The sequence below is a fragment of the Thalassophryne amazonica genome, chromosome 6 (genome assembly GCF_902500255.1).
Source record: "Thalassophryne amazonica chromosome 6, fThaAma1.1, whole genome shotgun sequence".
NCBI classification, from domain to species: Eukaryota; Metazoa; Chordata; class Actinopteri; order Batrachoidiformes; family Batrachoididae; genus Thalassophryne; species Thalassophryne amazonica.
The window spans coordinates 34,566,656-34,584,093 of NC_047108.1; the positions used below are offsets into that span (position 1 = coordinate 34,566,656).

General features: G+C 40.6%; 1 protein-coding gene across 2 annotated transcripts in view; it reads left to right on the plus strand.

The window, feature by feature from the left end:
• Nucleotides 1-1,827, plus strand: part of otud3 (OTU deubiquitinase 3) — a 51,693-nt gene extending 49,866 nt beyond the window's left edge. Inside the window, exon 8 of one of the 2 annotated variants that reach the window (XM_034171967.1) lies at nt 1,030-1,825. In XM_034171967.1, coding sequence (XP_034027858.1) covers nt 1,030-1,188 — 159 coding nt within the window. In that variant the 3' untranslated portion in view covers nt 1,189-1,825. Of the gene's footprint in view, nt 1-1,029 lie in introns of both variants that reach the window. The other variant, XM_034171968.1, reaches the window with a different exon arrangement.
• The last annotated feature ends 15,611 nt before the right edge of the window (nt 1,828-17,438 follow it).

The window sequence follows — 17,438 nt, forward strand, 5'->3', positions numbered from 1 at the left end:
TCTAACAGTAGTGAATTCTAAATTTTGCTTAGGATGGGAAACATTTTGCTGATGACTTACAAAGAATAGTTGCAACAAATGACAGCGAGAGAACATGAGGATTTTGCATGTGTTCATGAGCATAAGTGCAAAATGAAATTCAGTTACTCACTTGCAGTTATGCACAAAATAAAACAAAATACACATTTTAACACGTCTGGGTATCAATTGAAATTTCAAAAATCTATTAGATTCCGATTCTAAAGTTTCTGAATTGTTTCGATTTGATCTGATATCCATTTGGATTAGTGTTATTGAAACCATTTTTTTAGCTTTTACCTGATTGTCTATTTATGCAACATATTAATACTAAACAAAATTTGGCCCTCAAAATGCAGTCAGTAGTGTTTCAGAGAGTTATAAGTTTTAAAATTTCCCACCACTGAAACCTGCAGTGGTAGGAAAGTTCTCCTGAGATTTTCTGCAGAAGGAGAATGCGGCTATGAGAAACATTCTCCCACAGTCCACAGAGAACCTTTATGTGCTATCCCACAGAAATAGCACGTTATGAGGAATGAAAAAAAAAAACACACACACACACAAAACTACTACATGAATTATAAACCGCAGACAATTCTCTTTTCTTGCCCGCAACAACAGACAGAGTCCCGGTAGTCATGAGATCTTTAAATGGCTCTGACAGAGGTTGATGAATAAATTGTGAATGCGCTGCTTCTAAATCAGAACCACCGCATCCACAATCAATGTACAGAAATGATCATTTCATTTTTCCAGTTACACACCCTTGAAAACAATGTATATATTGTGGTAAATTCTCTTTACTGTGCAGTTGGTCTGAATCAACAGTCAGCCGGTCAGCAGTATGAACATCACTCATATCCCTCCTCTCCACTCGAAACATTCAACCAGTTCTCACTTCATGATGTGTGAAAGACATTCACAGATATCTTCTTCTCATTTGTGAATCCACCAGGTTTTTTTAATCAGACTTCAAATCATAATTTTTTTTATGCTCCTTTTGTCTGTCAGTTGTCCAACAAGCAGAAGAAGGAGCAGCAGCGTCAGGAGAAGAAGAAACGTCAGGAAGAGAGGCATCGGCAGAAGGTTCGCCAGAGCAAAGGAATCCAGGACCAGAACGTGCCAGAGGCTGTCACTTTAGTACCAGCTCTGAACACTCTTAGTATATAGACTGGACCCATGGCATTTTGCACATACTTCAGTTCCACTGAGTGGTGGAAGCTGGGGGGGGGGATAGATCCCTGTAGTTTCTTTGCAAATTCTCTGACAGTGCCTGTAATTTGTACATGTGAAGTGGGGGTGACACTGGTTTTTGTTGGTGCACATTTAGAAGCCAGACTGGCTTTTGACCACAGCTGTGCACACGTCAGGTGGCTGATGTTCTAGTTTGCCACAAATTAAGATGTTTGTTCGGTCTCGACGTTGGGAAAGCAGAGCGCCGGACAGATGGTTGTTCTGCACGCTGTACTGTAAATAAGAAATGTGGCAATAAATCATGAATACTGTCCTTGTATCAACGCTTATTAGCCAGTTGGTCATCACTTGTAACACAGTTTGAAATTAGGAAGCATTTAAGTAATCAAGTCTTTATTTTTCAACACCAAGTATGGTGTAGGACTCTGCCTAAAAACTTTTTCTCCTACTACACATACTCCATTTCTTTAAATGATTTGTGTTCAGTTGCGGTGTTTACTGGATTTTGGTGTCTTAAAAAAGCATTCTGTGGGTCACGGCCAGGTCCCTTTTGGTTTGCTTCAGTGTCAAGTGCCTCACTGGTGTGAAAACACACAGCTGGCATTTTGTTAAACCATAGCGATCCACTGTATATTTGCAAGTGTTATTTGCTGTTGAAATGAAATGGTCAGGTTCATTATATTTAGATTTTAACATTTGTGGGATTTTTTGGGGGGAGGGGGGTTGCTAAGCTATACATTTTTGGTTTTAGGTTATAGTTTAAGGAGTCAGAAAATCAATGTTTGCATTTGCTCAGATATCTATGGCAGCCATATTGAACTTTTAAAATAGCCATAAATAATGCCATAAAACGTTAAATTGTAATATCTAAACTCCTGAATAAGCTGGAATGTTTTTTTTTTTTTTTACTACTACTGCTAAACCCACAGTAAAGGTCAAGGAATCCAGTTGTGCTAGTTACACTTTACCATATTTTAACCCTGTGATGCATAAGTGGGTAATAAAGGGCCCAGTGTGGATGAGAAATTATCTTATTCCAGCTACTCTTCAAAAATAAACATTTTTTTTACATCACTCATTAAAACATTTAATATTTATTGTATGAATGATTCCAAAGACATGCACACGGCAAACCTACTAGAATGGGTGCTGAGTGATCCACACACGAAGTAGTTCCTGTTGAAAGATTTTGCTGTGATATTTTGAGCAAATGGTTCGTCAGACTTGCTACATCAGAAGTGTCATTGTTTTACACAGCATCTAACACATGTATAATAAGTATTCATTTTACCTCAAAAAAATAACATATATTTCAACATATTTATACATTTACAAGATCAAGGCAGCCATACTCAGCCATGGAAACCCCGTTACACTAAAGGTGACAACTTGCACAATTTGATCACACAGGCCTACATCCCAGGTGAGTATGTACCACAGATCTTGAATGCAGATATCACTGGCCAGAAGTTGTATGAAGACTGTGTCAGAGCACATCACTGGAGACATCAGCCTCTGGGCCCCTGTGAAGAGAACACGATGTTCCTGTCTGGGAACAAGAAGATTACAGTGATGCTCTCATGACATACTGTGGATCTCAAGTTGACCAAGGACCTGTTTGCAAGGCTGATGGTATTTGCCAAGTCAAACTGAGACATCAACCAGAAAGAGGCCATAGGAAACTATTTATTCACTCTGACATCAAGGGCACTTTTCACTCCTGATGGAACAATTCTGCCATGACAAGTCCAACTTAATCTATTTACATGAGAAGCTGTCAAAAGACATAGCCCCATGAAGACCACCGGCCGCCTTAAGCTGGAAGTTCTACCCACCAAAATGCTGTAGATACTGGACTCAGACTTCATATGCAGCCAAGTTGGAAGATAGAAGTGGTTGATGGTATGGTGCTTGTGCAGGATCAGAGTGGCTGCTTCAATGACAGACTCATGACACACTGCTGATCCACCAGGCTGTGCCAGCTTCACAGCAAAACCTACATGATGCACAGTTGTTTTTTTTTTTTGTTTTTGTTTTTTTTTAGTGCTACAGTAGATGCACCAAACTATGGTCTCATGTTGAAGACATTCATTTGTATGACCTCTGGTATTGTGTAGATTGAACCAGTGCGATGAACTCTAAACGAAGAAAGAGCAAAGTCTTTGCCAGCCTTTCATGCATTCACTGGGGTCGACAACACAGGTTCTCCAGCATGAGCAAGGCAACCTGGCCGCAGGTCTACCTCAAAGCAGATGAAGATACTGTCAATGCTCTGCAGATGCTTTTGGATCCAGGTTTTGAGTATATTTCTTATTGTTACATGGGAAACAAGGTACCAGTAGATTCAGTAGATTCTCACAAATCTGACAAGACCAAGCATTCATGATATGCACACTCTTAAGGCTATGAAAAGGGGGTGTTCACAATAATAGTAGCATCTGCTGTTGACACTACAAACTCAAAACTATTATGTTCAAACTGCTTTTTTAGCAATCCTGTGAATCACTAAACTAGTATTTAGTTGTATAACCACAGTTTTTCATTATTTCTTCACATCTGCGAGGCATTAATTTTGTTGGTTTGGAACCAAGATTTTGCTGGTTTACTAGTGTGCTTGGGGTCATTGTCTTGTTGAAACACCCATTTCAAGGGCATGTCCTCTTCAGCATAAGGCAACATGACCTCTTCAATTATTTTGACATATCCAAACTGATCCGTGATACCTGGTATGCGATATATAGGCCCAACACCATAGTAGGAGAAACATGCCCATATCATGATGCTTGCACCACCATGCTTCACTGTCTTCACTGTGAACTGTGGCTTGAATTCAGAGTTTGGGGGTCGTCTCACAAACTGTCTGTGGCCCTTGGACCCAAAAAGAACGATTGAGAAATTGGTGAGAACTGAAATTATTAATCAAGTAGGTGCCAACTTGGACCCTATGCAATTTGCCTATAGGCCAAATAGAGGGGTCGAGGATGCCACAGTCACTTTAATGAACTTACTTTTCAGACACCTTGAAGGGAAAGGTGCACATGCCAGACTTTTATTCATTGATTTTTCTTCTGCTTTTAACACAATTCAGCCCCACATTTTAGCCTCAAGACTTTTAGAACATTTTAATCTAAGTTACAACCTTGTAGGCTGGATTCTGAGCTTCCTCACTAACAGGACACAAAAAGTTAGAGTAAATGGGGTCTTGTCTGATCAGACCCAGTCCTCCACCGGGTCACCACAAGGTAGTGCTATCTCTCCACTTTTGTATATTTTATACACTGATCTCTGCAGAAGTTGGAGGGATATGAGGACTATTCTTAAGTATGCAGATGACACTGTTATTGTCAGCCTGCTACAGGACAATGAGGTTGGCCACGGTCCTGTTGTTGATGATTTCTTGGACTGGTGTGAGAAGTCTTTTCTACAGATGAATGTATTGAAGACTAAAGATATGGTCATTGACTTTAGGAAGGGTTCCCACAAACATGGAGTAACTCTCCTAAAAGGTCAGGCTGTAGAAACTGTGAGTACCTATAAATATCTGGGTACTGTCATTGATGACAAACTCACTTTTGAGTCAAATTGTGATGTGGTGTGTAAAAAAGGACACCAGCGCTTGTTCTGTCTTAGAAAACTGGCATCCTTTCACATTGACAAATCACTGTTAACTATGTTTTAGCGTTGTTATATTGAATCTGTTTTATCTTTCTCTTTGGTGTCATGGTTTGGAAAATTGTCAGTTAAAAACAAAAACAGTCTGAATCAGATTGTAAAATGGGCGAGCAAAATCATTGGAGGAGAGTCTCAGCTGTATCCAACCTCTCTGTACATGAGGCAGTTCTAAAGGACGCCTCACATCCTCTTTTTGATCAGTTTGAACTGCTCCCTTCAGGACGGAGGTATAAAGCTCCTTCCTGCAGAACAAAGCGCTACAAGAGCGCTTTTATTCCTGCTGCTATTAGTGTTCTTAACAGATGACTTTGAATGTATATTTAATTAATTTATCTGCTATTTTGCATTGAGATGGCACACGCATTGTGACTTTCTTCTGGGTGCCATGCTATTGGCCTGTACTTGCACTGCTCATTGTATTTTTATTTTATTATACTTATGGTATTTTTTATCGGTATTTATGTGTTATGTGATTGTTATGAATGGAGTGACTCACTGCCAAACCAAATTTACGTTTTGGTACAAATAAAGTAACCTTGAACCTTTACTCTCATCAGTCCACAAAATATTCCTCCATTTCTCTTTAGGCCAGTTGATGTGTTCTTTGGCAAATTGTAACCTCTTCTGCACAGGTCTTTTATTTAACACAGGGACTTTGCAGGGGATTCTTGCAAATAAATTAGCTTCACACAGGCGTCTTCTAACTGTCACAGCACTTACAGGTAACTCCAGACTGTCTTTGATCATCCTGGAGCTGATCAGTGGGTGAGCCTTTGCCATTCTGGTTATTCTTCTATCCACTTTGATGGTCCACTTTGTGTCTCTCATTTTTTTTGTCCATTTTAAAGCATTGGAGATCATTGTAGATGAACAGCCTATAATTTTTTGCACCTGCGTATAGGTTTTCCCCTCTCCAATCAACTTTTTAATCAAACTACTCTGTTCTTCTGAACAATGTCTTGAACGTCCCATTTTCCTCAGGCTTTCAAAGAGAAAAGCATGTTCAACAGGCTTCATCCTTAAACAGGGGACACCTGATTCACACCTGTTTGTTCCACAAAATTGATGAACTCACTGACTGAATGCCACACTACTATTATTGTGAACACCCCCTTTTCTACTTTTTTTTTTTACTAATAGCCCAATTTCATAGCCTTAAGAGTGTGCACATCATGAATGCTTGGTCTTGTTGGATTTGTGAGAATCTGCTGAATCTACTGGTACCTTGTTTCCCATGTAACAATAAGAAATATACTCTAAACCTGGATTAATCTTTTTAGTCACATAGCACTACTATTATTCTGAACACTAATGTACTTGTGCAAGTATGTCTTTCTACATCATTAGCATGGGGTCACTGACACATCTAGATTTAAATGCAAAACATGAAAATACTACTAAAAGATGCATTATGTAGTCACCTGATCATACTGTGTGACATGCCAATGGCCAATTTAAATAATGCTTGTTTTAATGCTTTGTTTTGTAACAGGTTCTTAGTCAGAATCACTGTCGTCACTCTCATTGTCACTACTGTCACTGTCATAGTCATCGTCACTGCTGTCGCTATCCTCTGCTGTTTCATCCTCTGTGGTCTTCTTAAGTATGTCTGCCAAACTTTCTGGCAGGGCAGTCCTTTGAACCAGCGTGGTTCCAGTCTCCCATCGCTCATCATCCAACCATGATCTTCCGCTGGATGTGGGATTTCTGGCTTTGGGATGTGGCCTCTCTTCCAGATGGCAACTTGGTAGTTCACCCGCTTGACATGCTCCTGGAGACACACTCGTGGGGGTGGGAGGGATCGATGTTCTTCTTAGAACCTAAAGACTGGCCTGCTCCACCACACTTCAACTCGAGCATTTCATATTGAAGACGATCGACTTTGTCTTTGTACTGGTGCTGTACATGGACCAGGTGAATTCTTCAAGGGCAAGGAAGAGGTCATCAATGACCTCCCAAGACTCTCCCAGGCATTTGAACACTTCCTGATATTTCGGTTTCTTCTGTAGCGTCTTCAGTGGTTTTACCTTGCCGATTCCTTTAAACGCACTTGTTGTATCGCATCTAGTAAAGGCATGGAGGCCGAGCAAAGCAGCACAGTATTCCGGGGTGAATTCTTGTGACAGCTCTGTCACATCCAGCAATCGCTTTCTGTTCCCTGTGCCTGTTTCAAATAGGAGATGCACCTTCATGTTCGGGGCGTAGTACAACAGTATAAAGAAGATGTCTGTGTCTGGACTTCTAACACGCACAAAGTTGTACCCTGCTTCTTGAGCATATGCTGAATATAGGATGATTTGCGTGTCAGTCTCTTCTTGTGTGGAGTCCAGAGATGTTATTTCTGACACAGACACCTTCCCATTACTGGCTTTGAGTTGGTTGGTAATAGTTTGCCCTTGCAAACTAGGATCAAGTTTTTCTTTTCAATCTTCGGCAGGCTTTCATCGGCACACCAAACTTTCAGGAGTAACTCAATCAGCTGAGTTTTGTTATCATCATTGCTTAGGAACTCCTTCCAGTTCTCTGGCTTCCTCGTGTTTTCACCATGGACTAGCCGTTTCTCTCCACTGCCACGAGTTGATCTTTCTAAGGACTTGATGGAATTAGGCATGTAACTGTCAGTGCTGAAGATTACGCTGGATGTTCCATGCAAGGCGATTGACAAGATGTTCTGACAGATTTTTTTGAATGTTCTCGGGATCTCTTTCATGGAGTGGAAGATGGCATTTCCATTGCCATCTGGAAGAGAGGCCACATCCCAAAGCCAGAAATCCCACATCCAGCGGAAGATCATGGTTGGATGATGAGCGATGGGAGACTGGAACCACGCTGGTTCAAAGGACTGCCCTACCAGCAAGTTTGGCAGACATACTTGAGAAGACCACAGAGGATGAAACAGCAGAGGATAGCGACAGCAGTGACGATGACTATGACAGTGACAGTAGCGACAGTGAGAGTGATGACAGTGATTCTGACTAACAACCTGTTACAAAACAAAGCATTAAAACAAGCATTATTTAAATTGGCCATTGGCATGTCACACAGCACGATCAGTTGACTACATAATGCATCTTTTAGTAGTATTTTCAAGTTTTGCATTTAAATCTATATGTGTCAGTGACCCCATGCTGATGATGTAGATCAAATCAAATCAAATCAATTTTATTTATATAGCGCCAAATCACAACAAACAGTTGCCCCAAGGTGCTTTATATTGTAAGGCAAGGCCATACAATAATTACGGAAAAACCCCAACGGTCAAAAACGACCCCCTGTGAGCAAGCACTTGGCGACAGTGGGAAGGAAAAACTCCCTTTTAACAGGAAGAAACCTCCAGCAGAACCAGGCTCAGGGAGGGGCAGTCTTCTGCTGGGACTGGTTGGGGCTGAGGGAGAGAACCAGGAAAAAGACATGCTGTGGAGGGGAGCAGAGATCAATCACTAATGATTAAATGCAGAGTGGTGCATACAGAGCAAAAAGAGAAACACTCAGTGCATCATGGGAACCCCCCAGCAGTCTAAGTCTATAGCAGCATAACTAAGGGATGGTCCAGGGTCACCTGATCCAGCCCTAACTATAAGCTTTAGCAAAAAGCTGGATTTATCTTTTAATCACAAAGCACTACTATTATTCTGAACACTACTGTAGGTAACATTCCGATTTGTGACACCTCATTGAAAAACAAGCATATTGAAATGGCCTTTGGCAGATCACACAGCATGATCAGGTGACTGCATAATGCATCTTTATAAGTATTTTCTGGAGTGCAGCATTTATTTAGAAGTGACAGTCATTGGCCCCATTCTGATGATGTAGAAAGATAAAAGCTACATAAAAATAACATTCCAATGACATGTTACATCCATGACTTGACCATTTGGAAGTCTTCTTATTGCATAATGAATAGATTATTTTGGTGAACCACTTTAATTGTTTAAGATGTCTAATAAAGCATTTATTGCATGGTGAATAAGTCTTGCTTTTGTTTTGGCAGAGCATACTTACAAGTATAATCAACTACCACATGTTGAAATCATTTTTTTTTTTTTTGCATTTTCAAAATTCAGCCCTTCTGTATAAAATACAGAGCCATTAGTCTTGTAAAGGGATGTTAGAGGTTTTATGGGGTCCTAGGTGAATACTTTCCTATTTGGGAACTTCAGGGAACATTTACAGGCTTCCAGATTTTAGGCATTCCCTAAATTTCTTGACCTTTTGACCTCTGTTGACCTAAATATGGACATAATTTGCATATTGATGATTTCAAACATTAGAGTGGCCCAAGACAAACATTTTGAAGGGTCATACACTTTCCTGTGACAACCCATTCAAAAGTTATGTCAATTTAGATTTCCCCTACCCCCAAAACCAACCGAAGGAAAATTTGGAGCCACGCCCACAAATAATATCCCAGGAGTGCCACTGAGTCCCTATATTTTCAGTGGCAACATGGAAAATATGAAAATATAGATCTAATACTACAACCTCATGGATACAGCTCCATGTACAACCTACATCAACTTTCATCACTTTTGTGGGGGGGTGCAAGGTGAGCCCACCCAGCCCATGGACTAACTGTGATGACATCTTTTCTGCAAACAGAAGGCAGAAAGGGATAAGCTCCCTCCAACATTTGGAGCTCTCAGCACATCTTGAGAGTCCATGTCCAAACAAGTGCACAGGCAGCCATTGCTCTGCAGGGTCCGCAGCTGGATCCTCTGCAAAATGGATACTTCAAACACTCTGATGGCATGCTCAAACCAGTGGCCCTCCCAGCCCTAAAGCCCATCCTTAAGTTGGTCCAATGCAAGTGTAAATCTGACTGCTCTTCTGGGAGGTGCTCCTGCAGAGCTCAAGACTTTTGCCTGTACTGACATGCATCAGTGCAGCAGCCAGGACCAGAACGATGACAATTCCCAAGCTATGATGAATGAAAGCGATTATTATGATGTATAGAAATGGTCTACCTGTAATTAAAAAGGTTGTTTAATCATGCTGTGGACTAAATGTGCATACCGATAGTTTCAGAGCATCAAAGCCAATTTTATACTAAAAAAAAAAAAAAAAAAAAAACAAACTCTTCAATAAAAAAAAATTATCTGACAAACTGCTTGTGATGTATAGTGTTTTGTTTTTCTTTTTTTTGCCCATACTGTGGATGCATTTTCAATGGGATGATTAAAAACAAAAAGCATGTTGCAGGTGGCTACAATGTTTAAAAAAAAAAAAAAAAAAAGAGAAAAAAATAGAAGAATAAATTCAACTCTGCTACTTAATCTTCCCCGGTTTGACAGTTTTCACACCAGCCGGCGTTATGCCCTGATGTGCAACCGACAGAATATTCCCCTTCAGCTGTGGGGTCAGAATGGAGCTACATCCATGAGCCACTTTTTCATAACTTGATCAAAATTCATAACCTTCACAAATTTTGTACTGAACATCCAAAATGAATGTCAGGATTTGCGCATGATTGGGTTTCACTGCGCTTTTAAGGACCGCCCACTTCAGAGCTCTCAAGTCTCACTCATTTGGAGTGAGACTCACACTTAAAAGCAGTCTTTTTAGGTCTCATGCATTTGACATGAGACTCAACATGCTGTCCTACTCTCATATTAATGGATGACATTCTGAAACATTGCGCCACTATGACCTAAGACAAGATTCAGCGGAAAATTAACTCCTTGAGCGTATCTCAACTTGAGAGCTCTACCACTTTATTGAACAGAAGTGATTATTGTAATTTATTCCACCTTCAATTCAGCACTTTGTCACCACGACCTGAATGGTTAACTACCAAGGATGGTCTGAAATTACCCCCCCCCCAAAAAGTCTTTACCCTATGATCCACTGTGAACTTTGGTTTAGCTCTTGGTTTTTCTTCTTAAGATTTTAAGAGAGTGTTAGCTTTAGCAGCCTCCCTGTCCAATATCTAGGAAGCATGGTTCAAATTATTCTACATGAAGAACGGGCATTTTAAACATTTCAGCATTTCTCAGCACGTCCAAAACCAGCCGGCTCAGCTGAAACAAACGCTTTGCACTGCTATTTGTGCCAGTTTTCAGTGAGTACATGTAGAGCTTGGGGGGAGTCTGTGGTTGAGTTATTGGAGGATGTTAAAACTAACTGAAGCAGCTACACTGAAACATAATAGAGTCACATTCTAACTGGAATGTAGCAACAGTTTATTTTAAAACTTTAAGCAAACAGAATCAGTCCTCAAACAGAATCTGTGTGTAAATATCAGCAATTATACAAACAGCAAAACACTTTTAATCTAAGTTACAACCTTGTAGGCTGGATTCTGAGCTTCCTCACTAACAGGACACAAAAAGTTAGAGTAAATGGGGTCTTGTCTGATCAGACCCAGTCCTCCACCGGGTCACCACAAGGTAGTGCTATCTCTCCACTTTTGTATATTTTATACACTGATCTCTGCAGAAGTTGGAGGGATATGAGGACTATTCTTAAGTATGCAGATGACACTGTTATTGTCAGCCTGCTACAGGACAATGAGGTTGGCCACGGTCCTGTTGTTGATGATTTCTTGGACTGGTGTGAGAAGTCTTTTCTACAGATGAATGTATTGAAGACTAAAGATATGGTCATTGACTTTAGGAAGGGTTCCCACAAACATGGAGTAACTCTCCTAAAAGGTCAGGCTGTAGAAACTGTGAGTACCTATAAATATCTGGGTACTGTCATTGATGACAAACTCACTTTTGAGTCAAATTGTGATGTGGTGTGTAAAAAAGGACACCAGCGCTTGTTCTGTCTTAGAAAACTGGCATCCTTTCACATTGACAAATCACTGTTAACTATGTTTTAGCGTTGTTATATTGAATCTGTTTTATCTTTCTCTTTGGTGTCATGGTTTGGAAAATTGTCAGTTAAAAACAAAAACAGTCTGAATCAGATTGTAAAATGGGCGAGCAAAATCATTGGAGGAGAGTCTCAGCTGTATCCAACCTCTCTGTACATGAGGCAGTTCTAAAGGACGCCTCACATCCTCTTTTTGATCAGTTTGAACTGCTCCCTTCAGGACGGAGGTATAAAGCTCCTTCCTGCAGAACAAAGCGCTACAAGAGCGCTTTTATTCCTGCTGCTATTAGTGTTCTTAACAGATGACTTTGAATGTATATTTAATTAATTTATCTGCTATTTTGCATTGAGATGGCACACGCATTGTGACTTTCTTCTGGGTGCCATGCTATTGGCCTGTACTTGCACTGCTCATTGTATTTTTATTTTTATTATACTTATGGTATTTTTTATCGGTATTTATGTGTTATGTGATTGTTATGAATGGAGTGACTCACTGCCAAACCAAATTTACGTTTTGGTACAAATAAAGTAACCTTGAACCTTTACTCTCATCAGTCCACAAAATATTCCTCCATTTCTCTTTAGGCCAGTTGATGTGTTCTTTGGCAAATTGTAACCTCTTCTGCACAGGTCTTTTATTTAACACAGGGACTTTGCAGGGGATTCTTGCAAATAAATTAGCTTCACACAGGCGTCTTCTAACTGTCACAGCACTTACAGGTAACTCCAGACTGTCTTTGATCATCCTGGAGCTGATCAGTGGGTGAGCCTTTGCCATTCTGGTTATTCTTCTATCCACTTTGATGGTCCACTTTGTGTCTCTCATTTTTTTTGTCCATTTTAAAGCATTGGAGATCATTGTAGATGAACAGCCTATAATTTTTTGCACCTGCGTATAGGTTTTCCCCTCTCCAATCAACTTTTTAATCAAACTACTCTGTTCTTCTGAACAATGTCTTGAACGTCCCATTTTCCTCAGGCTTTCAAAGAGAAAAGCATGTTCAACAGGCTTCATCCTTAAACAGGGGACACCTGATTCACACCTGTTTGTTCCACAAAATTGATGAACTCACTGACTGAATGCCACACTACTATTATTGTGAACACCCCCTTTTCTACTTTTTTTTTTTACTAATAGCCCAATTTCATAGCCTTAAGAGTGTGCACATCATGAATGCTTGGTCTTGTTGGATTTGTGAGAATCTGCTGAATCTACTGGTACCTTGTTTCCCATGTAACAATAAGAAATATACTCTAAACCTGGATTAATCTTTTTAGTCACATAGCACTACTATTATTCTGAACACTAATGTACTTGTGCAAGTATGTCTTTCTACATCATTAGCATGGGGTCACTGACACATCTAGATTTAAATGCAAAACATGAAAATACTACTAAAAGATGCATTATGTAGTCACCTGATCATACTGTGTGACATGCCAATGGCCAATTTAAATAATGCTTGTTTTAATGCTTTGTTTTGTAACAGGTTCTTAGTCAGAATCACTGTCGTCACTCTCATTGTCACTACTGTCACTGTCATAGTCATCGTCACTGCTGTCGCTATCCTCTGCTGTTTCATCCTCTGTGGTCTTCTTAAGTATGTCTGCCAAACTTTCTGGCAGGGCAGTCCTTTGAACCAGCGTGGTTCCAGTCTCCCATCGCTCATCATCCAACCATGATCTTCCGCTGGATGTGGGATTTCTGGCTTTGGGATGTGGCCTCTCTTCCAGATGGCAACTTGGTAGTTCACCCGCTTGACATGCTCCTGGAGACACACTCGTGGGGGTGGGAGGGATCGATGTTCTTCTTAGAACCTAAAGACTGGCCTGCTCCACCACACTTCAACTCGAGCATTTCATATTGAAGACGATCGACTTTGTCTTTGTACTGGTGCTGTACATGGACCAGGTGAATTCTTCAAGGGCAAGGAAGAGGTCATCAATGACCTCCCAAGACTCTCCCAGGCATTTGAACACTTCCTGATATTTCGGTTTCTTCTGTAGCGTCTTCAGTGGTTTTACCTTGCCGATTCCTTTAAACGCACTTGTTGTATCGCATCTAGTAAAGGCATGGAGGCCGAGCAAAGCAGCACAGTATTCCGGGGTGAATTCTTGTGACAGCTCTGTCACATCCAGCAATCGCTTTCTGTTCCCTGTGCCTGTTTCAAATAGGAGATGCACCTTCATGTTCGGGGCGTAGTACAACAGTATAAAGAAGATGTCTGTGTCTGGACTTCTAACACGCACAAAGTTGTACCCTGCTTCTTGAGCATATGCTGAATATAGGATGATTTGCGTGTCAGTCTCTTCTTGTGTGGAGTCCAGAGATGTTATTTCTGACACAGACACCTTCCCATTACTGGCTTTGAGTTGGTTGGTAATAGTTTGCCCTTGCAAACTAGGATCAAGTTTTTCTTTTCAATCTTCGGCAGGCTTTCATCGGCACACCAAACTTTCAGGAGTAACTCAATCAGCTGAGTTTTGTTATCATCATTGCTTAGGAACTCCTTCCAGTTCTCTGGCTTCCTCGTGTTTTCACCATGGACTAGCCGTTTCTCTCCACTGCCACGAGTTGATCTTTCTAAGGACTTGATGGAATTAGGCATGTAACTGTCAGTGCTGAAGATTACGCTGGATGTTCCATGCAAGGCGATTGACAAGATGTTCTGACAGATTTTTTTGAATGTTCTCGGGATCTCTTTCATGGAGTGGAAGATGGCATTTCCATTGCCATCTGGAAGAGAGGCCACATCCCAAAGCCAGAAATCCCACATCCAGCGGAAGATCATGGTTGGATGATGAGCGATGGGAGACTGGAACCACGCTGGTTCAAAGGACTGCCCTACCAGCAAGTTTGGCAGACATACTTGAGAAGACCACAGAGGATGAAACAGCAGAGGATAGCGACAGCAGTGACGATGACTATGACAGTGACAGTAGCGACAGTGAGAGTGATGACAGTGATTCTGACTAACAACCTGTTACAAAACAAAGCATTAAAACAAGCATTATTTAAATTGGCCATTGGCATGTCACACAGCACGATCAGTTGACTACATAATGCATCTTTTAGTAGTATTTTCAAGTTTTGCATTTAAATCTATATGTGTCAGTGACCCCATGCTGATGATGTAGATCAAATCAAATCAAATCAATTTTATTTATATAGCGCCAAATCACAACAAACAGTTGCCCCAAGGTGCTTTATATTGTAAGGCAAGGCCATACAATAATTACGGAAAAACCCCAACGGTCAAAAACGACCCCCTGTGAGCAAGCACTTGGCGACAGTGGGAAGGAAAAACTCCCTTTTAACAGGAAGAAACCTCCAGCAGAACCAGGCTCAGGGAGGGGCAGTCTTCTGCTGGGACTGGTTGGGGCTGAGGGAGAGAACCAGGAAAAAGACATGCTGTGGAGGGGAGCAGAGATCAATCACTAATGATTAAATGCAGAGTGGTGCATACAGAGCAAAAAGAGAAACACTCAGTGCATCATGGGAACCCCCCAGCAGTCTAAGTCTATAGCAGCATAACTAAGGGATGGTCCAGGGTCACCTGATCCAGCCCTAACTATAAGCTTTAGCAAAAAGCTGGATTTATCTTTTAATCACAAAGCACTACTATTATTCTGAACACTACTGTAGGTAACATTCCGATTTGTGACACCTCATTGAAAAACAAGCATATTGAAATGGCCTTTGGCAGATCACACAGCATGATCAGGTGACTGCATAATGCATCTTTATAAGTATTTTCTGGAGTGCAGCATTTATTTAGAAGTGACAGTCATTGGCCCCATTCTGATGATGTAGAAAGATAAAAGCTACATAAAAATAACATTCCAATGACATGTTACATCCATGACTTGACCATTTGGAAGTCTTCTTATTGCATAATGAATAGATTATTTTGGTGAACCACTTTAATTGTTTAAGATGTCTAATAAAGCATTTATTGCATGGTGAATAAGTCTTGCTTTTGTTTTGGCAGAGCATACTTACAAGTATAATCAACTACCACATGTTGAAATCATTTTTTTTTTTTTTGCATTTTCAAAATTCAGCCCTTCTGTATAAAATACAGAGCCATTAGTCTTGTAAAGGGATGTTAGAGGTTTTATGGGGTCCTAGGTGAATACTTTCCTATTTGGGAACTTCAGGGAACATTTACAGGCTTCCAGATTTTAGGCATTCCCTAAATTTCTTGACCTTTTGACCTCTGTTGACCTAAATATGGACATAATTTGCATATTGATGATTTCAAACATTAGAGTGGCCCAAGACAAACATTTTGAAGGGTCATACACTTTCCTGTGACAACCCATTCAAAAGTTATGTCAATTTAGATTTCCCCTACCCCCAAAACCAACCGAAGGAAAATTTGGAGCCACGCCCACAAATAATATCCCAGGAGTGCCACTGAGTCCCTATATTTTCAGTGGCAACATGGAAAATATGAAAATATAGATCTAATACTACAACCTCATGGATACAGCTCCATGTACAACCTACATCAACTTTCATCACTTTTGTGGGGGGGTGCAAGGTGAGCCCACCCAGCCCATGGACTAACTGTGATGACATCTTTTCTGCAAACAGAAGGCAGAAAGGGATAAGCTCCCTCCAACATTTGGAGCTCTCAGCACATCTTGAGAGTCCATGTCCAAACAAGTGCACAGGCAGCCATTGCTCTGCAGGGTCCGCAGCTGGATCCTCTGCAAAATGGATACTTCAAACACTCTGATGGCATGCTCAAACCAGTGGCCCTCCCAGCCCTAAAGCCCATCCTTAAGTTGGTCCAATGCAAGTGTAAATCTGACTGCTCTTCTGGGAGGTGCTCCTGCAGAGCTCAAGACTTTTGCCTGTACTGACATGCATCAGTGCAGCAGCCAGGACCAGAACGATGACAATTCCCAAGCTATGATGAATGAAAGCGATTATTATGATGTATAGAAATGGTCTACCTGTAATTAAAAAGGTTGTTTAATCATGCTGTGGACTAAATGTGCATACCGATAGTTTCAGAGCATCAAAGCCAATTTTATACTAAAAAAAAAAAAAAAAAAAACAAACTCTTCAATAAAAAAAAATTATCTGACAAACTGCTTGTGATGTATAGTGTTTTGTTTTTCTTTTTTTTGCCCATACTGTGGATGCATTTTCAATGGGATGATTAAAAACAAAAAGCATGTTGCAGGTGGCTACAATGTTTAAAAAAAATAAAAAAAAAGAGAAAAAAAATAGAAGAATAAATTCAACTCTGCTACTTAATCTTCCCCGGTTTGACAGTTTTCACACCAGCCGGCGTTATGCCCTGATGTGCAACCGACAGAATATTCCCCTTCAGCTGTGGGGTCAGAATGGAGCTACATCCATGAGCCACTTTTTCATAACTTGATCAAAATTCATAACCTTCACAAATTTTGTACTGAACATCCAAAATGAATGTCAGGATTTGCGCATGATTGGGTTTCACTGCGCTTTTAAGGACCGCCCACTTCAGAGCTCTCAAGTCTCACTCATTTGGAGTGAGACTCACACTTAAAAGCAGTCTTTTTAGGTCTCATGCATTTGACATGAGACTCAACATGCTGTCCTACTCTCATATTAATGGATGACATTCTGAAACATTGCGCCACTATGACCTAAGACAAGATTCAGCGGAAAATTAACTCCTTGAGCGTATCTCAACTTGAGAGCTCTACCACTTTATTGAACAGAAGTGATTATT